The sequence below is a fragment of the Acanthopagrus latus genome, chromosome 5, assembly GCF_904848185.1.
Source record: "Acanthopagrus latus isolate v.2019 chromosome 5, fAcaLat1.1, whole genome shotgun sequence".
In the NCBI taxonomy this organism is placed as follows: Eukaryota; Metazoa; Chordata; class Actinopteri; order Spariformes; family Sparidae; genus Acanthopagrus; species Acanthopagrus latus.
In genome coordinates, this window is record NC_051043.1 from 2,433,050 (window position 1) to 2,458,294 (window position 25,245).

Consider the following 25,245-nt stretch of genomic DNA (forward strand, 5'->3'; position numbering starts at 1 on the left):
CTTGAGATGTGGCTGTCCCATAAAGAGGAATGATAACTGGCTGTATTTCTGTATTGAAGGTCTTGATGACGAAACTGATATTGATGTGTTGTTCCAGTGATAGGGTTAGGCTTTAATGTATAAAATTATACACAGTACATTAGGTAATCAGTCAGTTAAGCCTATGGCCTCCAAGCAAGGTTTCCATTTTGGCATGACAGTTTCAGCATCCCTCCTCTATATAAAGTAACATGACCTGTTCCACTACTTGACTCACATTCAGTCTCCAGTCTTCAGTTCCTGCTTTTATGCAAACCAGATAAAATGTGAGGGGAGAAGTTCATACAATTTGTGCAGAGGGAGGGGCAGCACTGTTTCCTCACAGCACAGCCTCACTGTGTCTGTTTTCCCAGACCCCTATAATCTTAATATGTCAGCCCTGTGATGAACTGGTGACCTGTCCAGTGTGACCCTGGTCAGGACAAGCACCTACAGGTAACAGATGCATGGGTGCTGAGGGGGACATGGATGTGTATACCAGATTTCATGTCAGTTCTTCAACAAGCTTTTGAGATATTTTACAGGATAAGCGAGAACTGCTGATGGCACTAGAAAAACTGGCAGGGGATCACCAGGATCATTAGGCTTCATCTTCTGGACACAATGGATATCTGCACCAGGGTAAAAACCAAGATGTCCAAAGATGTCAGGAGATGAAAAGTCAGTAGGGCTCAGCCAGAGCAATTCACAGAACCTGAAACTGTTTGTACTTTTGGGATTTTCTAACACAAAAGCCAGTTTTAGGATGCTGGAAAATGAAGACATAGAGTTATACCGTTTCAAAAATGATACTGGTCAGATTCCTGCAAAACTTGGAAGCAATGGGTCTCGGCCCAGAGTGACTTTCTTTAAGATTGCGTAGTTAAACCTCTTCCTTAATTAGTGTACTGATTCTGATAATAATCATCACGTATGTGGCTGGTATCTATGAGTGAGAACTGTCCATGTTTTATTGACCACACAGATTAAAAAAATTCCAGATCTAGCAGATTTTAATATGTGTAATTTGATATTGGATTAGGCTTGACTGAGTAGAGGGGACTGTTGTGCCATGGCAGAGGCATGAGTTCTACTGAACGCCAGTCTAGTTATGCATCTGTAAAAGTTGCAAGAGTACCGATCACCTTGTGAGGTCAGAAATAATTTTATTATAACATAGCAACAAACACTTCTAGCTCAATTAAAAAAACAAAACAGAAAAAAAAACTTCTGGACTTTTCCATTTCGTCTTTTCAAAATTTTGACTGTGAAAACAACAAAGAAAGTAAAAATCTAAATGTTTCTATCAAGTAGTGCATATTTTAATATTATCCAACAATTTGTTCACAAAATTCCACGAACTATTCCCTGTTAACACAAAATCATTAACATCAACATCATCTAGCACTAAAAACATGGTATCTAGACCAGTGGTTCCCAGCCAGGGCTACCAGGTGTTCCCTAGTGGTACGCCAACACATTACAAGGGGTACATGGAAATATTTATTAATTTATTTCCAAGATGATAAGTAAATATTCTCAGTCATTTCATATGGCCATTAATAAAACTGTACGTGTGTACCACAATTAGTTCACATCACAAATTCACATATTATTTATTTTTGTTTAATTTAAGTTAAAAAAAAAAAAAGAAAGAAAATGCAGGATAATTAAATGTTCAAATTAAGGAGATGAAATAAAATGATTTTGATCTAATAATAAGTTGTGTAACGTTTCATATGAGCACTTTTGGAGAATCATCAACACTCATGAGTGAGGGGGTACTCATGGTGTGACAAAAAGGCTCAGGGGGTACACAAGACAAAAAAGGTTGGGAACCACTGATCTAGAATATTATTCCAGCCATCATGCTGATAACACTTCTTTTGTCCCTTCCAGTCAGAAATACTTCAAATAATAAATCACCACAGTCCATAACCACAAACACAGCAATTAAAAAGGAGGCATGACAGCTATAAAATGGTGCATTAATTGGTTGATACTAGTTTGAGTGTAGTACCACGGTTAGGTGGTAGAGGTAGGTCTAAGTAATGATCGCACTTATAATAGTGATCACATTCTGTGGATCTCACTGTCATGCAGCTCGACAGAAAAACTCCAGGCACGAGGTGTGTTAGTAACCACTGACAGTAAGTCGCTTCTCAAACACTGATCTGGTACTGTCCATGTGAAGACACAACAAGAACTGATCCATTACTCTCAGGTGAGTTCCAGTTCCTTTGTTCACAGACACAGAATCAAGAACTGGTTAGTATATAGTATTCTAAAATCTACTTGTGCACGGTTAAAATGTCTGCAGTATAGAAAAGTCTATGGAATTGACAGATAGTGAGAGTGTTAACTTTGCTGAAGATAGATGTAGTACTTCATTATGTGTCCCCTGCAGTGCTGCTCTCAGTGGGGCAGGCACAGGTTCACTGATCAGGAAAATGCCTAAATATTATACTACTGCTTTCACTAATCTTTGCACTGCCAGAAAAAACAAAGAATCACATGTTTTTCAACATAGTCCAGACAATGTTCACATTAAACAAATACCTCTACTCTGAGAGGAAATGCCAAAGTGTATCTGTGCTTAGTATGGAAGGAACCAGTTATGCATAGAAGTGCATAGCTTATGAAATATTATATACAAAGACTGTAGGGCATTTTTAAGTTATATGTGATGTGCCTCAAGATAACAATCCTCTAAAGACTTCCAAGGCTCCTATGGTGAATCAATAAATTGTTTTACCGCAACTTGTGTGTGTTAACAAGCCAAAAGAACAACCAACACTTTACTATCGTAAATTAAATGATGATTAAATGAAATTTCTTCGCTATTCCCTTGTTTCCCCAAGAGAGCCACTGTACCATCACCACTTTCCTTTCTTGCTGAAGTGCCTTTCAACATATCAGCCACATGAGTATCAGCTACATGTTTGTTATGCTCTTGTCAATTTTTCCCCACAGGTTACCAGAAATACTGCATTGAAATGTGTGCTGTGGACCATGCTCTGCAGCCCTGCCAAGCTCTCACACCCTCGACTAAATGTCATGGCCGAGGACTCTGTGGGGCATTTTTCAGTCGGCGTCGAACACGGATTTGAATTTCTTCATCCTGTGAAAAAGCGAAAAGTCATGACTGTCAACCACTTATTTTATGATGGCTGCCTCTGTGGTGATCAGAAAAGTGTTAAGCAATAATGATTACACTGATTTGATTTGATACAAGCATGTGATGACAGTTTTTTTTACATACTGTTTCAGCCGTGTCTGCCGTCTCCTCTCCCTCAGTGCATTCGCTGCCGGGGGTGAACGCCTCAAAATCAGACAGTGCGCTTTCCACCGCCTCCTCATCATAATCTGTCTGGTATTCATCAGACAGCTCCTCTGAAAGAAGACAGAGAAGCCAGTATTCGACAAATATTGTCCCAATTCAAATGATACATTTGTAGTAACTATGCAGCTTTCACTTACCCCAAGAATAGCAGACAGTTAAATCTTAACATAAATGTATTTGTTCACTGATCAAACCATCAGAATTTCAAACATGTTACATATAAAATTATTAAGGAGTTTAACTGCAAGGCTATTACTATATAACGATTTAACTAACCATTTATTAAGGCATTCTTGACAGGTTCGATTCTCGACACAATCTCCGCCAGGTCAGTGAAGGAGGCATTCGGGCAGGTGACCACCTGAAAGTCACAAACTGCATCATTCCTCAGTTTCAGTTTATTCTCAATCTTTTCAATCACACATTTAGAGCAGACATCAAGTGGCATCAATACAACAATACTTAGAACTGATCTAATAGGAGCTTTGTTTTTGTATCTGTGCAGTGCAATGACTTTGTCCTGTCCTTATGCATTAGTCTACACAAACAACATCTTAGTGCAAACACTGGCAAGTCTGTGTGATATCTGATAGGGGAGATCACTGTGAGCTTGTGGCCACTAGTTGTACTGTATAGCAGTGTTGCACAGTCATTACCAGTATGTATATATATGTATATATATATATATATATATATATATATATATATATATATATATATATATATATATATATATATATATATATATATATATATATATATATATATATATATATATATATATATATATATATATATATATATATATATATATATATATATATATATATATATATATATATATATATATATATATATATATATATATATATATATATATATATATGTGCTACTACTGTGGCCACAGATTATTAACTCAAGGGGACTGTTCATAAACCATATGCACAGATTTGAAGAGTAAAAAGGTGTGGAGGTATTTTATCACAGCTTTATTTTACTGCAAAGTGATGATGAAGAGTTGAGAGTCAGTGTGGGAGGCCAGAGGAGCAGCTAGAAACTACAACTACAGCACAGATGTCAGAGGGGCTGATACAGCTACAATGTTGGGTGTTTTTATTTTTTAAACTGTGGGATTTTTGTCTGATGACAGACTTTTTCACTTTACCCTGACTGGCTTATTCTACAAAAGAAAAAGAAAAAGAAAAAAAAAAGCTAGAGCACTCAAACCTGAAAGGAGAAGTGTTTCAAAGCACAACACATGATTATAAACAACAGAGAACTGTGCCATCTCCACTAGTTAGCTATTTTATGTACATTCTGATTAGAGTCGAGACAAAATTCGTCCTGTTCTGAATCAAAACAACATGACAACTTGTCAGTAATAGAAGTTTACGCTCACATGGCCAGTTTTGGTCTTGTGGAACTCCTCCTGATGTCTGTCCTTCAGCATGCTGTCCACCACGCCACTGCGCTGCCACACATCGAATAAAGTCTTTCCGTGTTGGTATCCCACCTCCTACAGCCACAGTGAGGGAGGGTTAGAGGGAAATTTTAAACCGTCAGATGCTACAGACATCGGGAATAGCACTGAGAAGCTTAGGGGAAACTCACTGCGATCTCATCGAACTTGCCGAATTCCAGCGTGCCGTAGTGGTCGATGGGCGGCCGAATGTATTCACAGTATTCACTATCTCTGACCACTTCCAGCTGCCGCACACAGCAGACGTACGCAAGCCGGGTTTGGATCTCTGCCATGTTCAGGACCTGGAAGGTGAAATTAGTTACCTTTAAAGCAACACTATGTAAGACACTGTAGTTGTTGCAACCTGGCTGCAGCACAGTTTCAGAGTGTAATACCCTGCCAACAGCTAAAGGCCAGTCTGAGGTTTACTCTTGCTCTGTGACTGTCTCTTTATCACTTCTTAGCTTGCTCCATCAACTTCCTCATCAGTCTCTTCCCCTCTGCCATGTGTCCATTCTAATGCACTTCTCGGGGGAGACTGTACCTGCTTATCCAAAGTTATATAGTGCCAGAACAGGCATTCGGGGTGTGGAGTGCAAATGAAGGAAGCACCAATCAGAAGTCGGTGTACCATTAAAAATGATGTTGCTTTAACAAAGTTATTACATTACTGATATTCAGTGTCTCTAGATTCCACGACTGTCGTATGGATTCTCTCCACACTTTTGAAGCAGGTGATGTCTTTGACTTTTTCACACTTAACCATAAATTTGTGCATTATTTTTGGTAAATGGCCACAAGAAAAACAACAGAGCAAATCAGACGTGACTGTTTACCTTGACTTTCTCAGCTAGTGGGTTGAAGCGTTTCCACAGCAGCCACCACCCACTCAGGGAGTCCCCATAGTTGGTCAGGTTGGTTTCATCCCGACTTCCAACATCAATTGCAATCACAACCTTAGCCCCCATGGAGCGAGCCACATCGGCTTAACACCAAAATGAGATAAACACATTTAATTTAGGTTCCAAAGGCCCTGATAACCTGTTCTCAGTCATGTTCTTATCAGGAGCAATGTGATCTGACATAATCAGAAAACGTCTGCTGAAGTTAGATACAGTAAAGGTAATTTCACATGAGAGCCTTTTTTCTTTGGTATGTTGCCTGTCAATCAGATATATTACACAATGTTCACATAGTGCTGAAGATTTAGATTACCTGCAGGTTTTTCTCTTGGTAAATGTGAATCAGGGATGTGAATGAATATTCAAATGTGCTTTAAAAGGGGAATTCCACCCCATCTGTTTTCTGGTAATTGGGAGTATTACTAAAATCCTTTCAGGCAGGTCTTGCCACTCAGCAGCCACCTTGGCAATGTCCCCTGGAAGTTATTTTGGGTTAACAAAACTAGCACCCTATCTAAATGAATGAGGAGAGAGTCAGAACCTTTAATGGTCACTTAGACATAAAAACTACATGTATAGAATCATCAGTCAAATCTAATGTAAAGTTCAGTGACTTAATAAAGGTAAAAAACAAAATCTATGATTCCCACTCATATGAATTACAGGAATCAAAGTCAAGTACCAGCTTCTCTATCAGACATGTCTTACCAGGCAGGTTGTTGATGTACCCTCCGTCCATGAGTAAGTGTCCATCTTTGGGATCACAGAGAGGTGGCAGGTAACCAGACAGTGACATGCTGGCCCTGACATAGCGCCACAACGAGCCTGGCGAGGAGAGACGATGTGTGAGACACAGTATCAGTATCAGAACAAGCTTTACATGACATAACCAAAGTTATCATGGGACCATAGCAGTGTTACTCGTTTTGTTAATTAGAATTACAAATCAAAGATACATTTGCTTTGCTGACCATTTTTCTCCATTCTTTTGATTCATTTAATAAAAAAAAGGTACTATTTTTTTTTTTTGTAAAAATGTGCCTTCAGAGGCGATTCCAAATATAAACAAAGAGTTGCACGCACCATCAGTATGAGCTCTCATGGAGGAAGCTGTGATATCAGTTGTAATGTTGAAATATGGCAGCCACAGGTCCTAGCAAAGAAGAGGTAACAACATCCAGAATTACATTTGAGACTCTTGTTCCTGCAAAAAGACACAATTGTGCTCTCTCTTTGTAACAAATATAACTTAGATATTTAATATAACTAATATCATGTTTTATCCAACTGAAATATGCTAGAAATTATTATTCTATGTATTTATTAATTACATTAATTACTTATTTACTGTCATTCTCACAGAACATGTAATAAGTACACAGTACCTTTGCTCACCTCAGGTGTGAAATAAAGTTAATTTTCATGAGTGGCACATGAATTTCAATGATGCTCTTATTCTTGGTCTTTTTGGATGACTTTTTTCAAACCTGCAACCTTACCTCTATCTGTTTGTCCTTAAAGACAGAGCTAATGCCGGAGTTAAAGGAAGCTCCAGAAAACATGGAGGTGACAGGGTAGGTCAGATCCAAGATCTTCTTGAAGTAAGAGGTCATATCCTGAGAAAAGAAAGAAGTTACAGGTATGATGATATGATAGGTAAGGAAAGAAGAAATTCTGAGATGTTATGAAGAGAAAACATTTGAGAAGCTGACAAATGTGAGAACAAATGTCAAAACAACAAGCCCAAAGTTTTGTTCACGTGTGCTTTTCTCTCTTCAGTATAATGTTCAACACACCATTGCCCACTCGCGAGCCCGGACCCTCATGCGACTGTTGCTCTTCTCCTCAGCGTACAGCGCTCCCATGAAAGAGCCAATGGAGGTGCCGCCCACCATGTCGATAGGGATCCCCGCTTCATTCAGCGCCCGCAGGATGCCAACCTGAGAGCAACCCCTGAAAAGAGACAGGGGTAATCATCAAATAACATCACATTTTCTTGAAGCACTATCAAATTAATTTTATTTTAACAAGTCCATCTGTCTCGTACTACTCAGCACCTTGCCACAGACAGAAATCAGACTGATTTCTTTAAAAATACTGAAAAATCTGTCTGTGGTGAGGTGCATGGATTTGCAAAGGAGTTTGACTTTTTTTTATATTTACTTGGAAATATGATTTGGCAAACCTCACCAGTAAGAACATTTGTGAAAACATTTAAGCTATGTTAAATGACTTCTCAAAATTGGAAACAAAGTGGTTACAGAGCCACAGGTGCACAGATACAGTAGGTGGCACCAACCTCATAAACCCAGTCAAACAGTGGAGGCAAGGAGGAATCAATGGTGCAGTAAACATCCTAAGAAACTGGCATATACAGTATGAAAAGCATTAGAACTGCCTTAGTCTTATGTCTAAGGGGTGCCTCAGGTCAGAGCGGAGAGGAACACAGTCCTACCTTGTCAGAGCTCCAGGACAAGCCAGAGCAGTGAGGAAAAGAAACAGATTGATCACCTGATTATTGGAATATACTGTACGTGTTTTGTGCATTGGTTATCAACTGTTTTATGTTTAGAGATTGATGCATTGTGTTTTCTTATTCACATCTATCATTCAAATGTTAAGCTGCTAAAGGCAGTAAGGCACTGCAATGAAAACATGAAAATCAGTCAGCTGTTAGTGCCTTCTTTGTCCACAGTGAACCAGATTTACCAACACTGGACCCCTCCTCACTTTCCTAACTTAGATTTCAATGGTGCAAGTAATTAGACGCCTGCCATGATGAACAGTCACTTTCTGCAGTTTACTGGTGTCACGCTACAAGATTTCAGTTGACTAATATTAGAGGAAGAATTTGTATTTGTATATAATGGTACCTCGCGCCCCCTCCACCCAGCACAAGGGCGATGCTGTTTCCTGTCAGGATCCTGGCCAGACGAGAGAAGTCGGAATGACGATCTGGACACTTTTCAAACACACGCTGGTACAACTCTCTCTGAAAACACACACGCAGAGAAATGACACATTTGCTATGTGGCGATATATGGCCATAAAAGACTGTGGGTGGGTGCACAGTACCAGCTTAGGTAAACTCCTCTTGGAAAAGACTCTGCGGGGGCAGGACAGGTGATGGTGTCTGGAGATCCAGCTCCGCATGTTCAGCCACTCAGCCGTCCCTTTGGGTGGTGGGCCGTCCTCTCTGTGCAGCAACACCAGCTGCTTCTGAGCACGAACTGCACTGCCCTCCAACATCCGCTCCAACTACAGGTGGAGAAGAGCAGTGAGAAGCAGGTAGCCTCCACTCAGTTCATCACAGAAATCCATTGCATAAATGAGGTTTCACAGATATTATGATGGTGTGGCTGATGTCAACAAGTGAACCGTCTCATCATATAAGATTTATATTCAAACATTTCAGACATAGCTGTGATTACTATTCTAAAAAGTTAAGTGGTAGTTTCAGAGGTTGGCCTCAATAGCTACAGTATCTAAAAGTCTGTATTGATTAACTAAGATCATTTAGCAAAGAAAATGCTGGGACTTTGCAGCCTTTATATAAAGAAGAAGTTTTAAGGTAGGCAGGTCTTACAACCTGAGGAAAGAAGCTGTTCTGTAGTTTAGTGGTACGAAAACAAAGTTTACTGGATTTCACCATTTCCATCTTTTTTCAACAAGGTGTCAAAGTAAAAAAAAACATGAAAGTACCTTCAATACACTTAATTTCTGACATATTTGTCCTTTTTAATCCTTGTATTTGCTTTTATAATGTCTCTTTTTAGTGTGAAACATTTTCTTGTTTCCAGCATTTATTTACTCTTTAGATCTTCAAAGAACCCGCAGCTCATGTATATTAGCACTACAGCTGACTGATAATGGATTTTGCATCACCTCATATCAATGAAGAAACTGATATCAAGCAGTAAAGAATTCTGATACTGAACAAATATACAATGAAATGAAATGAACTGGACTGCCTGGTGGAGACAACGCTCAAGTCGTATTCTGCACTTAACTGAGTTCGCTAAAATTCAGAGGAAGCAGAGCTGGTGTTATCTCCCTCTATGACAACTCTTTCTAAATATGAACCTCCTTTATGCCCAGTGCCAACAAAGCTACATCAGCCTATCAGGTGTGAGAGCATTTACACTGACCTCACCCACAGTGGGCTCCTGCTCACCAAGTCCCACAATGATGATGCAGTCAGCCTGGCGGATGCAGCGCTGGGTCCAGGGTGTGAGGCCAGAGTCAGACTGGTAGAGGACGATGCGATGGATGTCTTCCTGCTGCCCGAGCCAGCTGGACAGACGATACTCATGGACGCTTTCAGAGATAAAGCACAAACATCAGCCTGTTTGCAACATGTATTTATATAACTGTTCACTATATATTAATGTATACTGTATTACTACCAATGTTGTTCGAATCATTCATAATCAAATGTCTCGTAAGACATAAAACAAAATTTGAACACTTGACTCATATATTTACAACTCATTCATTTTAACAACAGTCTACCTGTCCAGAGCAGCAGCGCCTAGTCGCTGTTTGATGCTATCACTGGTCAGGAGTAGAGTGGGGCCTTCAGAAAACAGAAACACATTTTCAAAAAGAACCTGTAGTAGAATATATAATGGTGCAGATTATAGAGGTGATCCTCCCAAAGTGGACAGGCATAGAAAGTGTTTGCAAAGAAAATTTCTTGTGATACAACTGTAAGCAGTACGAATTTAGAAATTCATGTGTTTGAATTTGTACATAGTCTTTATTTTGTGCTTAATTTGTTCAGTTTCATCAGCAATAGCTTGGTAATGCCTCGTACTTGGACTGTACACAGCCTCTTGATTTAATACATTTAAGTAAAGGTCCTTTTAGTCACAGCCACACAATAGAAGCTACAATATCAAAGTAATTTTGGTTAACATGAAGACATTCACTAAAGGAAAACTTTTCAACCAGTTTTGCATCATCACAATGTGGGTAGTAAATAATAACTTTGTTTCCATTGTACTTTTTACAACAAACAGTGAGAAAGTGCTTCACATATAGGATGTACACACACACACATACAAACATATAGTACACACCGATATACATTCATACACAGGCGTGATGCACGGACAGGACAAAAAATAAACACAAGTAAAGCAAAACAGTAATTTATAAAAGCACTAACCCACAGAAGCGATTTTTGAGCAGCTGTTTAAAGCCGACTATAGATTTGGCCAATCTGATGGACTGGGGAAAGTTGTTCCAAAGTGAAGTTGATGCCACTGCAAATTCATGGGCACCTCTGGATTAAAGGCCTCCGTCAAATGATGGGGGAAGACAAATGCTAAAATAAGGTCTGAGTAATTCTGTTAAGTATGCAGGGCCTTGTACGTATTAATCAAATTTAGAAATTGATATCGTGTTTTTCTGGAAGCCAATAAAGGGAGGAAACAATTGTGTGTGTGTGTGTGTGTGTGTGTGTGTGTGTGTGTGTGTGTGTGTGTGTGTACCAATGCCACTGAGTGCATGCTGCAGCTCCAAAGTAAAGGCAGTGAGGGGAACCTCTTCAGACACAGGCAGGATGGCCACAGTGGACAGGTTGGAGACTGGATTCCCTGCATCCCACTTACTGGTGGGGGTTTGGAGAGCCAGACTACGAGCTGCAAGAAAGAAGAGGGTTTTCCTCATTGTATATTTTAGCCAGAAAAAAAATAAAAATAAACACCACACAGTAAAATATTGTTTACTGCAAATAAAGCACATGCTTCTTTATACTCGTGTCTTGCATTAATGTTGATTTGTATCGCACTCATTTCACAGTGAAATACGACACATTTTTCACAGTGACTGGCACATTACTCTGCCAGTTAATATTTAACAAATCAACTTGATCTTCACATGATGACTGGTGATGTTCCTATCATTGGTGGATTCAATAATTTCAGGCCGATCTGACACACACCAACAAAAATGGTATGCAATTACCAGCCAGAGGTCCATTGACCTGCTGCATGTTGCCCAGGATCTTCTGTCCCAGCAGATGAATCAGCCTGGTAACAACCTGAGGGTACCTCCTCTTGATGGAGCTCAGCGCTCCTTCAGGTAGCTTGGCAAGCTCAGAGTCCCTGACAGCATGGACAGTAGTGGCTCTGTTCATGTGGGTCAGGGCCTCAACCTGGACAATACACAAAACACCTTTGTGATGCCTAAAGTTAGTTTCCCTTGAGCATGTTTGTCCTCAGATAGTGATTATTTTTTTCACAAAGAGTATCTGGGCACTCACCACACCAATTAGATCCCCACGGCCATACTCTCCAGCCAGCTCCTTCTTCCCATCATCCTTTGCAATGACTGAGCGCAATCGGCCACTGAGGACGATGAAGGTGCTATCTGACTTGTCTCCCTGTCTAAAATCAGAAGTCCAACATTAGGCTGCACACACTAGTATGATTTATCTCATATAGTTATAATTATTCAAATATATTTTTTTATAATTATTATTTTTATTTCACATATACAGATTTATACCGATCAGTTACAACTTTAAACCTACTACTTAATATTGTGCAGGTTCCCCTTGTGCAACCAAGTCAGCTCTGAGCAGTGTGACTGGTCCACAACAGTGTTTGGGTTTGTGGTGTCCCAAAGTTTGCCGGCATGACATTGCATTGTAACGAGATGATTAATGTAACTCATATTACCTGTCAGCGGTTTCAATAATGTGGCTGATCAGTGTAAATTTATCATTTATATAACTTTTACAGAATACTTGTTCTTGGGTCTTCACCAGACAAAAGGACATGACAGGACAAAACAATGTGAAGACGTAGCTAAACAAATGACTGTGATGAAGTTTAGTAGATTTACTGTCTGTCTTTTTTCCTGATGTTGTGGTTACTGATTCAGTAAAAAGCCCTTCAGCGACAGAGTAGATACCTGTAGACAGCACGACCAGCCTCCACAGCCATCCAGTCCAGGGCAAAGTCAATCTGTCTGACAAATGGTGACACCCTCTTCACCACAGTATGAGCAACATTCAGCACCACCCGGGGCTCCTCACGCATCATCCTGCAAAGTTGAAGAGAAAGATTTATTTGCATCCCACTGGAGTGGTGAACCCCAAAGAAATGACTCAATGATTGATGTGTGAGCTTGATCGTACTCATAAAAGTGGGCCTTGGATATGGAGAGGAAGGTGCAGTCTCTGTGAGCCCGAACAGTGAAAATAAGGGGCTCCCCCGTGAGAACAGCCAGGTGACCCACCATCTCCCCTGGATGGGTGACAAACAGGAGAGTTTCCTCCTCGCGGTCTATCATACGCTGATAAACATGGAGCAAACCTGAGATGACAAATGCCACGCTCACATCCTGTCAGTCACATGGAGAGAAAAAATAAAAAGCATAAACAAATAAGAATGCTTTTGATGAAAGCTGCACATCAGTCAGTCCCTTAGATAGTTTTTATTATGCTAAGGCTCAGTTTTGATTACAGTTAAAGTACTTTAATTTAATATGCACGGGAGGGCAATATGACTTTATTAAATATTTCTCCTCAGTAATAAATGGAAAAGAGAACCTAAAGAGAACAAAGATAGATACCGTTCCTTGAAGCAAAATGAGCCACTTTATCTAACAGCCGTCAATTTTGCCTTCATCGCGTGAAATCCCGTAGACTGGGTTAAGACTGGGGAGGCTGGGTGTGCATGAAAAGGTGTATTTTTCTCTTTCTCTGCTCTGTGCTAGACTGTTACAAAATGCAACCACCTTCTCCTTATTGGTAACTGAATTCCCTTGAGATGGGCTTGTGTTGTTACTTGTGTGCTATGAGTATAGGCACAAGCTAAGCTCTGGGTCCCCCAAGAAAAAAACAGCTTTGGTCTCAGCTGGTGATAGTGCGACACATCGACGTAATCAACATAATTGTTATGAAAATGTGCTGATTTACCTAATGGATATAATTGATCGAATTGGATGTAAGCATTATACCACCATGCTTGAGTACTTGAAACGGAAGCATCCTGGGGGGTGACGGGATTCGGTGGATCAGGTGGCGTGGTGAAGCGCCACAGATTGGTGCGCCAGTGTGGGAGTGTCTCATCATGGTCCGTGTGTGTGACGTGAACCCAGCTGATCATTTTTCCATCAGACGAAGCTGCTATGTTGTTATGCTTTTAGCATGGTGGTCCTACTAATAATTGTTTGTCCTTGTCGACAGATTAACAATAAAAATAAAACCGAACTGAAGTGGACTTTAAACTTAACGCTACACAGAGAAATGTTTGCTGTGTTCCCTCTGTAGTCTTCATCCATGCTACATAACATGCCCTGCTACTGAGACGTCTGGCTCTGCTTAGGATCTCCAGTTGTGGGGGTACTGGCAGTAAATTGCTTACAGCTCAGCCCAACCTACATAAAAATATAAACAAAAAACATGTAAATCTAAAGGAAATTCCTAATTATACCTAAAATACCTACGCTACTTCGAACAATAAACCGATAAACAAATGCCTTTTCTGTTCTTATAAGCCTCAGGGAAATAAAATGCCAAACTGAAGATGTAAAGGGGCTTAGGTTTCATGGGGTTCCAAAACAGAAACAGTTTCCTCACTAGAATGATGTGGGGCAAGAAAAAACAATAGGTCCAACACAGACTAGAATTTCTGGCTGGCAATCTAACGGTAAATGAGGTTCTCAGTAATCAAGAATGTGCTGAGATGACCGTAAACAGATGACTGGTGCAGTGATTTTTTTCATGACAGTAACTACAACAACACAATAGTGGACAAACACTTGGTGAGTTCAAGTGTTTGGCATCAGAGGCGCAGCGAAACTTCACACCTTGCTGCATTTCACACTCTAAGGGATGCAGAGAATTGGTGCAGGATCTCTTCTAAGCCTTCACAAAAAGGTCTCAGCTTAATGTTTACACAGGGTGAGACTAAGGTGGGGCACAAGTAGTTAGTGGCTGTCGACTGAAGGACTTTAGTGCTGCGTGAGTGAGGGATGACCACACCAGCAACAGCCTTACAGGGCTGTGCCTGTACTCCTAGTTGATATGGTAGATTTGCATTTGTTCAAATCACTTACACTTCTCTACTGTCTAGCAAATAATATAATTTAGCGGTAAAAATGTAAAATGTAGGGAATTCGATGTAGCTGTGTCACTGTGTGGAAAACCTGGTCGTTGTTTGTTAAAAGCCACACCTGCTTTAATAACCTGTCTCACAAAGAGCAACACACTGAGGAATGAGTCTCTCTCAACGGACTGACCTGGTCTCCCTGGTGGGCCACAACAGAGCCAGCTTTGACTTGGCGAAGATTCACCCTCCCCTCCAGCAGACTGGGGTCCTGATAACATGAGAACAACACAAAACATGGACTCATTACTACAAAACCAGATTAAAACACTGAATTAAAATTCACATCATTTTTTTTTAAATTAACATACAAGCAAATAAACAGACAAATGAAAAAAATTAATCTTATTTAAACACTACCTGTATTTGGATGACCTGTAACAGATCCTTTTTGGCAGCATGGAAAATGGCATTAACTCTGTTATGGCTGGCATTTCCTCCTGCAGCATCACTGTAGTGGTAAACAGCAGATGGAGTCTGCTGCATTGTCACACTTTTCTTCAGAATAGACTGAGGAGACAGAAAGAGAGAAAAGTGTAATGAGACCTTTCAGAGAGTCACTGAACTACACACCTAATGAAAAGTGTAGTATTTTTATGTCTGTCATGTTTAAGCCCTTGCTTATGCAAAATGCTTGCCCTGTTTAAATGGAGTTTGAATTTGATAATCCTCCATACATACAATTATGTGATTTTCCCTTTATCACCACTGAAGGAGTGACAAAGCGGAAGGGGGAAAGAGAGGGTGTGAGAGAGGGAAAGAAAAATAAAGTGCACAGGAAATTAACTGCCCTTCAACTGTTGTGAGTATTCTCTTCATGTCTTTTCATTATCGTGTATATTTTGGTCACAACCACGCACATGTCATGGTACAAGTAGGTGAAACTCTGAATCTCAAAATAAACAATGCAGTAGCCTAACGCTCGACTGAAGAGTCAGAAGTAACACCATGTCAGTCTGTGCTTGTACTGCCCTTGCTTCCAAAAGGGGGAGATAAAACTTCTGTACTGCAGGTTGTAACATGTTGCTCAAAATATATATATATATATATATATATATATATATATATATATATATATATATATATATATATATATATATATATATATATATATATATATATATATATATATATATATATATATATATATATATATATATATATATATATACACACACACTAATCAGGCTCAGTCTTGGGCAAGCCCCCAAAGCTACATTTTACAGCTGTTAATTCAGTTTCTAAAACTCTTTCCCCTCTCATTTGTGCTTCAGATCTTATCATTTGTTGGTCACTGACTATTTCCAAACAAATTTCCCCGTCTGCGGGGCATAGCGTGACTAATTCATCAGGCATAAAATAGAATCAGTGTTTATTTCTGTAAAGTTTATTTCTGACTTGCATTTGACTAATCTAAGAACAATACAAGACTGGCCTGACATAAACACTTATACAATATATACTTTTGCAACTTGTCCAAATGACTCAAACCAGAAGCAAGCAGAAGAGAGAAAATTCTTATGCAGAGACCTTCATCGGACTGTGGGGCGTCAACTCCTCAGTGGCAACTCTAGCTCGTTCAAATACTCTGTTGAGGTCAACTGACATTTCACCTGCAGGATGCAAAAAGTTGTCGGTCATCATATTGATTAGTTAATTAAAAATATATAAAATACATAAATGTATAAAAATGATCCAGTGTGTGTATATACTGGACCTGTAACAGCCATGGGGGTGGAGAGAGAGCGAGACTTCTTGTATTTAAATGTGGACATGTCAGAATTGCCAGACTTTTCCGAAAATCTGCAATCTGAATACAGATAACTTTAGACAAAAACAACTTAACACAATTTACTGTGCACAAATTACCACACACACACTACTGCAGCCTTGAAACGCTGAGAGAATGCTGTCGTTTCTGACCTGCATCAGCTTTTTCAGAGCCCAGATCATCAGAGTGGGAAGGCTGCCTGCGGAGGCCTCTGTGTGGATGAGTCTCACCCAGAACATTGGCTACTGACACCAGTGAGATGGCTTGGCTCTCCTGTAACACACACATCAACAAACATTTATCAATAACAATACCTCATTTATAAACCTCCCCTTACTACATATGGACTAAGATTAAACTTATAAGGGGTCATCCTTTTTCAGTATTGAATGTGGCCCACTGTGACATGATGGATATGAAGGCTTATCACATACATTGAATGCCACATTTACAAAAAAAATTAAATATAAAAATTCTATATAGCTCGGTTGGTAGCGCGAGACCCATGTGCCGAGGCTCTGCAGCGGACCCGGGTTCGAATCCCGGCCCGGGTCCCTTTGCTGCATGTCACTCCCCCTCTCTTACCCTGTTTCCTGTCACACTCTTCAGTGTTCAAATCAATCTGTGGTGTGTTGTATATCCGTGCAGAATTTGGTCATTGCCATGATGTCTTGCATATATGCGACCTGCTGTTAAACACTACTCACACTCTTAATAAGGCCTCTACACTGATGCAGTGAGATTTAAGCAGAGCAGCATGACAATAAAACAAAAACGAGAAAAAATAAGTGGGAGGTCCAATAACCAATAACAGACACGCAGGTAATCACATCCAAAAACATCTTTGCACAATCCATATCAGTACAGGGCGGACAGAGAAAAAGTAACAGTACCGGGTTGAAGAGCTCAGTGGTCAGGCCGAGGTAGTTATGTAAGGCAAGGAAGGTGACTCTTTGGAGACGCACCATGATTATCTACAGAGGACAAGAGGGAAACAGGACATAGAGAAAATATTGACTTCACTGTTATTACCAAAAAAGGGAACAGAGGCATATTGTGAAGTATGTTATGCACTAGCTAAGATGGTACTTGCAATGACTGGGGCTGACTTGATGAATTAAATATTTGTCTTTCTCGGTTCAAATACCTGGATGACACGGACCAGAGTTTCAGGATATTTCTCAAAGACTGACTGGAAGGCTGCAGCTGGGAGGCGCAGGACAGTGGAGGGAACTGCAGCTCTTGCAGAAACTGTTTTGTACGGTGCTGGATAACCCTGTAATACAGACAATACATTGTGTTGAGTAACGTTGAGTTAAAACCTTTTACAGGGTTAAATAAGTACTACAAGACATGTTCACATATGGGGATGAAGACGTACAGTGATGATGTCCAGGATACTGAGCAAACTGTGAACACTGTCTCCTGGTAAAACATCCTTCACCACAGCATCTGTACCATCCTGCAGTAAGAAAACACAAAAAACAGCAGAGAAAACAAGTACTAATCCTTCGCTTCAGGTGAAATATTCTTGTGATCTCTATGCAGGTGATGTTGTCTGCCCTTACACTCTCATGGATACACAGCTCCAGGCGGCCATCCTGAACCACATAAATACTGTCATCAGTGTCCCCTGGTCGAAAGAGTCCCTCTCCCTGGTGCAGCTGGATTAGCACCATGTGACGACACAGCTCAAGGAAAAGAGGCTTCTCGAAGTGTCCAAGCACCCTGGTTATAGCACACATGTAAACACAATGTAGTTACATTAGCACTAATAATGATATCCACATGTCCATCAATAGTCACAAAATGTGAAAATGACCATTTCAGTATTTCAATATGTTTCCCAAATAATAACAATGAAACAGTTCATCTGTATCATATCCAAGATATAACAACTCCAACTCACATTCATTATAATGGTCTGATCTATTTTTCTTTTACTATTTTCTTACTGATGCCTCTGTATGACCTACTGTACATAAGCAAACAAGACCATCAGTGAGAAGATTGGGTATTTTTATACAGTTATAGTTCTTCTAAATGTCTATCACCACTTTAGAGTCTGATGTATCTGGATTGAATAAATCACAAAAATAGAAACAATTTTTCATGGTGAAGTGCTAAAGAATTAAGGAGTCTCAAAGCCTAAATAAAGAACCTGCTCTTTAGTCTAGTGGTATAGCACCACAACAAAGTTGAACTTCTTTCACCATCTGCATTTTACAGTTATTCATCCTGCACAGCAGTGTTTTAAAAAGAAAAATAGCATTACAATATGGCTGTCTTTCCTTTAACCTGCTTACCAAACCAGTGCAAGAAAGAAACAAGAGCACCTGGTCTGTCTGTGGGCTGTGGGAATTCATTGTGTCATGCTGTATTAATGAAGACATCATGGCCAGTATGTGCACACATACTTTCCTGTCTATTATGCGTGGGTAAGCAATTTTAATCCCAATCGAGAAAGGTGGACTTCACCGGTAACAATGAAACAGAGCTGAAACAGTTAATCACTTATTAATTGCTTGATCAAAAGAACGTTAATCTCACAAGTCATTATTCAATCTATTGTTAAGAGGGCACTGCATAGAAACTGTGCTTCTGTTCATGGGGAAAATTTAAATACAGCTTGCAATTTTACTTACCTGACATTTTTCAGCATGTACAGCACCTCAGAAGGCAGATGGGAGTTCTGCACATCAAACTCAGTCAGGTCAGCCTCCAGCAGACAGGGAGGAGGCTCCTTGGGCTGCAGGGTGGGGGGCTCCCTCCGGATGCGCAGGATCCTGACACACAAACACACAAAAAACAATCAAAAGATCATATCATACTGAAAAGATGCACTTTATTACTTCAGTTGAGTAAGTCATGCAACAAAATACCAGCTCATAGTCCTATGTTTCATTTTTAAACACTATACACAATGTTTCACTCATCTAAAGGGGAACTTAATTCTTTTCCCCCTGAAATACATTAATCATCAATTTATTTTACTCTTTGCTCTGATAATGGTCCTGTTCCCTTGTATCTTAGCATACCAGTTTATCTTATTTCATGAAATAATCTTAACTCAGAGTTCAAGTAAGTGGACAGTGAGTTAAAATGATCATTTGTCAAAGCACGGTTCGAAAGGTGAATAATTAAGTTTTAATGCTCAAGGCTTATACTCTGTCTTTACTAAAAGCTTAAAAAAAAAGGACTCACTTGCGAGCTATAGATAGGACTTTGGTCCTCTTCCTCACTCTCTGCCGGGAAGCTGAGTTTGAATTAGAGGCAGGAGTTGAGGACAACGTCTGAACCTGCAAGAGGAAGGACAGATGATATATGTAAAGGTATCTGTGTGCACTGGCAACAAGACCTAATGATGGAGATGTCAACAGCTGGTCAGTCAGTGTCCTCTACATCCCCGTCTATCTGGCGAGAACTTCCAACACAGAAATATATGATAACAGGTCGCCAGCTTTGATTGGTGATGAGATGAAACACATAAAGATCCTTAAATAACCAAGTAAAAATATTGATGATTAATACATATAAAGCCCTAAACTAGCTATTTATATGTTCTGCTTTTTTGCAATGTAATTATATATGTTCCGTATGTATTCTATATGTATATGTGTATTCTATATGTACTATATATGGCGACTGTGGCTTGAAGGGGCAATATGTAAAAATTTGAATTGTCAAATTAATACTCCGAACAAATAGGGGGCAGCATATGTCATTTAGCTGGCTAGCTCAGTTAGCTATGCTGCTTATGGTTCAGACTGGGAGCTTGGGGACCCAGGAGTGTTTTTTTTTAAACTGCTAGCATGGGAGCTTTGGACAGGGACAGTGGTAGAGCCAGTGGCTTATTATCAGAAGGTCACTGGTTCGATTTCCCTGGTCTGCATGCCAAAGTGTCCTTGGGCAAGATACTGAACCCCAAACTGGGATGGTGAGCGATCAAACCCACTGACCTTTCTCATGATTTTCCGGCCGTAGAACAACACCTTATCTCTCTTCCTGAAGCGATAGTGAGGAACACCGGCCTCCTCTGAAACACCAAAAATCCTCTGTTAGACCATTTGAAATCTACTGTATCATTCAATCTGTGCTACTCATACTAGCACTAAACCGATGTACTGAGCTGTTGCCATGAATCCTGCACTTTCAGAAGCTTTAATCCCTGCGAAATAATAACTGACTACTTGATTTCTTTTAATTCTGCTGGAACATGGCCACTTGTTCATACATGCAGTAAATTTTGTCAGCTACTTGTACATTACTGTAAAATGAATGATATGGCTAATTTTTCAAAAAACAACTAGTTTAAAACTATTATTGCGGTTAATTTTGTCTCTGAAACACTGACATTTGATAAAAAACAATATTGTAACAAGTATCTCTCTGACTACACTAAGTGATACATCTGGGTGTGTTTTGTACATGTGTACATGCTGGACATGTTAAGATATACAGTGGCTTACAAAAGCATTCACCCCGCTTGAACTTTGCCACATTACAAGCACAAACGTAAATGTATTTTATTGGGATTTTATGTTATAGACCAACACAAAGTGGTGTATAATTGTGAAGTAGAGGGAAAATGATACATTATTTAAAAAAAAACAAAACAAAAACAAAAAAACTAATAAAAAACAGAAAACCAGGCGTGCAAAAGTATTCATCCCCCTGAGTTAACATCTTTTGCTGCAATGACAGCTGCATGTCTTTTGGGGTAAGTCTCTACCAGCGATGCACAAATAGAGACTGAAATATTTGCCCATTCTTCCTTGCAAAATAGCTCAAGCTTAGTCTGAGAGTGACTGAACTGTGATTTAAGTCTTGCCGGAGAGTCTCAATTGGATTTAGGTCTGGACTTTGACTGGGCCATTCTAAAACATGAATATCATTTGATCTAAACCGTTCCATTGTAGCTCTGGCTGTATGTTTAGGGTCATTGTCCCGCTGGAAGGTGAAGCTTCGCCCCACTCTCAAGTCTTTTGCAGACTCTGGCTGTATGTTTAGGCTCATTGTCCTGCTGGAAGGTGAACCTCCTCCCCAGTCTCAAGTCCTTTGCAGACTATAACAGGTTTTCTTCCAAGATTGTCCTGTATTTGGCTCCATCCATCTTCCCATCAACTCAGACCAGCTTGCCTGTCCCTCCTGAAGAAAAGCATCCCCACAGCATGATGCTGCCACCACCATGTTTCACGGTGGGGATGGTGTGTTCAGGGTCATGTGCACAGTTTTCTGCCACACAATGTTTTGCATTTAGGCCAAAAATGTCAATTTTGGTCTCATCTGACCAGAGCACCTTCAAAACCTCTTCTTGCAACTCTTCCATAAAGGCCTGATTTGTGGAGTGCACGACTAATAGTTGTCCTGTGGACAGATTCACCCACCTGAGCTGAGGATCTCTGCAGCTCCTCCAGAGTTATCATGGGCCTCTTGGCTGCTTCTCTGATCAATGCTCTCCTTGCACAGCCTGTCAGTTTAGGTGGACGGCCATGTCTTGGTAGGTTTGCAGTTGTGCCATACTCTTTCCATTTTCAGATGATGCAGTGCTCCAAAGGATGTTCAAAGCTTGGGATATTTTTTCATATCCTAATCATGCTTTAAACTTCTCCACAACTTTATCCCTAACCGCTCTGGTGTGTTCCTTGGGCTTCATGTTGCCGTTTGTTTGCTAATGTTCTCTAGTAAACCTCTGAGGCTTTCATAGAACAGCTGTATTTACACTGAGATTAGATTACACACAGGTGGACTCCATTTACTAATTAGGTGACTTCTGAAGTCAGTTGGTTGCACTGGATTTTATTTAGAGAGTGAGGGGGGTTGGATACTTTTGCACACCACACTTTTCAGTTTTTAATTTTTAAAAATCATTCATGTATCATTTTCCTTCCACTTAACAATTATGCACCACTTTGTGTTGGTCTATCACATAAAATCCCAATAAAAACATTTACATTTGTGGTTGTAACGTGACAAAATGGAGAAAAGTTCAAGGGGGATGAATAATTTTGTAAGCCACTGTAAATGTACTTGAAACAGAACAGGGTGTACAGTGTGCAGGGCACTAACTTGACAGTTTGTATCTTCTGTAGAGAAGAAACACAACAACTCCAAGGGCAGAAACAACTGATACAGCCCCGATCAACACAGCCGTCCACTGAAAGTAAACATACAAAACATTACTAACATTTTAATTTGCTCTATTTATTCCTTTAATAATTTTTTTTTTTTTTTAAGTCCTGGGTCCTTCTGGCCTCCAGTAGCGCAGATGGTGTCGATGATTTAAATGATTCATACTTACCAAAAGTTTCGGAATGTATCCAGTAGATGACCTCAGCTTGCAGCTGCGACACAGCAGCAGTGGCTGCAATGTCATCCTGTGGGGCAACTCCTACCTTTTCAGTTATGCCCACTAAAAATGCTGGTTTTAGGCCACTGACAGGCTGAGGTTGTTATTCAAAGTGACTGACATCATTAAACAAACATTTCCTACCGAGACCATTTTGCTAAATAATAAGATCTCTTTTCTCACCAGAAACACAAGTCTCATTCAAGAAGTCTCATTCTGAAATCTGGCAAGAGGTGAGCTGCTGAAGACAGTGGAAACGTGAGTTAGAGTTAGCGAGAGGAGTTTGGAGTTAATCTACAGCAAGCAAGAATTTAATTCATGGCTGAATAATTATCTGATTTTGACAATCTAGATGAGGCGACAACTGTAACAACTCAACACACAAGCTCTGGCAGTCTGTCTGTCTCCGTTGGGAATAGTTTCTGTAATGTTGTCAAAAACTTAATGAAATTAAAATTTACAATGAAAACCTCAGTCTGTCAGTGCCTAAAGAAAACACTTTTGGGGGGTTGGGTTGCCCCAAAGGATTAGTTGCAGCCACTGCAGCTGTGTCACAGTTGAAAGCTGAGGTGATCTGCGCAGGATTGATTCCAAAACTTTTGGGAAGTATGAAGCATTTACATATCAAAACATATAAATATAGAGGCTCAGATTTAAAATTACCAGAATTTCACTTTAACTTGATGAAAACGATTTGGCTTTGTACTCTCGGCTCTATTTATTGGTTTTGTATTCACAGATATCGATATATATCCTATCACTTATTGACCCAATATATATAGTGTGCAACCCTAAATCAAACCATTAGAGTCAGAAATTGGCCGCTGAGGTTACCATGTTTGCTTCCGTCCTTTCATCCACAAACTGCTGCATCCTAGCCTTGATCTCACTACCGAGTGGAACCAGGCTCTGAAACAGCAAGCAAGGAAACATTACTGAAGGAATGAAGTATACTGGACAGGCTGTCCTGAGGAGTGTAATCACAGCAGAACAAGGACTGGGACAGCAGTGTTCAGTTGAAGATAAAGAACAGTATAATCACCATCTGTTTGTTTGAGCCCAACACCTGATAAACATCAAGCCCTGCAGAATGTTACTTATGCTTCTGTCATGTGTTTTTACATCTGAGTTATGAAACTGTTAAATCATTATAATACTGTGCCGTAATGCCTTGGTAAAAGATAAATACATGGAGACTCATTTTAAGATAATGAAGTGTAATATAAGAGACAACATACTGGGTATATACTGCAGCTCTCCTCTTCATCATTGTCTTCCATGCCTGTCAAAAAAAGACTTGAGTAAGATGACATAACAATAATAAACTATACAGAGTAGCTTTGACAAAAAGCTAACATTGTCGACATTTCATGGGGTAGGCTTATATGTGTTTTGTGGAAGCTTCAGTGGGGACTGGAATCATTGACTGTACCCAACTCCAACCATACCAGCTGACTGACGCACAGTCAGAGCAAAGGGTTTTAGATATCTGGGTCCAAAGTCACCGACTCGGCTGAGGAAAAATGGTCACAAGCTGCTTGTAACCAGACACTTCCCCAGCACCTACCGACACACGGTCACGATCTGCAGGCACGGGAGACAGCTCGTCCCAGGGAGAAGAAAGAGGGGAATCTGGGTGATTCGGTTTGTCTAGCATACACTTAGAAGGGTCACTTCTCTCACTCCCCATATTGACCTAGTAGCCTGGGAGCCTTCGCGTCAAAGTTCATACAACATATCGGATGTGTTTGTTGGTGTTATGTGGGTTTCGCGTGTGCAAAACTACGTCCCATCTTATTTTCGTCGAAGTGAGTGTATGCCTGAGAGCACAGAGAAGTTTAACGACAACAAATGTGGTTACAGTGTCGATAGGGGGAAACAGACTTCTATGGGTTAATATTGAATAAAGTTGACTCTACAAACAGTGCGTAGAGTGGCACAACTCACTACTCAAACTAGCTAATAAAATTAACTTGAACTTTGATTTAAGGTCAGCTTCTCTCACGGTGTCCGTGCACACTCCGCCTCTGTGGCTGCGGTCCGCAACACAACAGGACAAGCGAAAAACTGAACGAGCCAGTGTGTACTGACAGACTCTATCACACACACAAACACACAAACAGACTTTTAGCTGACCCTTTTTCACTGGACCGGCCAAAAAAAAAAATCCCACGTTCACTTCAGGAGTCAGAAGATTCGTGCAGCGCTTGAAACATGTCTTTCACAACCATAGACAGTATGCAGTCTGTTCAGTGAAAACGAGCTAAACGTCCTGTCA

The 25,245-nt window shown here is 40.1% G+C and overlaps 1 protein-coding gene across 2 annotated transcripts; it reads right to left on the minus strand.

Annotated features, from left to right (window-relative positions):
• Positions 1-1,167: 1,167 nt before the first annotated feature.
• On the minus strand, positions 1,168-25,240 carry pnpla7b (patatin-like phospholipase domain containing 7b). Of its 2 annotated transcripts, XM_037099157.1 has the most exons (35): positions 25,104-25,240; positions 24,206-24,249; positions 23,802-23,876; positions 22,688-22,775; positions 20,578-20,654; positions 19,823-19,917; positions 19,264-19,404; positions 18,187-18,346; positions 18,000-18,080; positions 17,766-17,894; positions 17,512-17,592; positions 16,771-16,891; positions 16,565-16,657; positions 16,378-16,460; positions 15,208-15,357; positions 14,981-15,058; positions 12,873-13,078; positions 12,647-12,778; positions 11,994-12,117; positions 11,696-11,885; positions 11,221-11,370; positions 10,238-10,301; positions 9,874-10,042; positions 8,801-8,983; positions 8,599-8,717; positions 7,522-7,678; positions 7,225-7,341; positions 6,809-6,878; positions 6,434-6,550; positions 5,660-5,808; positions 4,973-5,125; positions 4,761-4,877; positions 3,638-3,722; positions 3,281-3,411; positions 1,168-3,139 (listed from the first exon to the last, which is right to left on the minus strand). In XM_037099157.1, the coding sequence occupies exons 2-35, from the start codon at positions 24,245-24,247 to the stop codon at positions 3,074-3,076; spliced, it is 3,993 nt and encodes a 1,330-aa protein (XP_036955052.1). In that variant the 5' UTR covers positions 24,248-24,249; positions 25,104-25,240; the 3' UTR covers positions 1,168-3,073. The 2 variants fall into 2 exon arrangements, 1 of the variants encoding a protein (XP_036955052.1); XR_005075229.1 differs by lacking the exons at positions 1,168-3,139; positions 3,281-3,411; positions 3,638-3,722; positions 5,660-5,808.
• Positions 25,241-25,245: the final 5 nt, after the last annotated feature.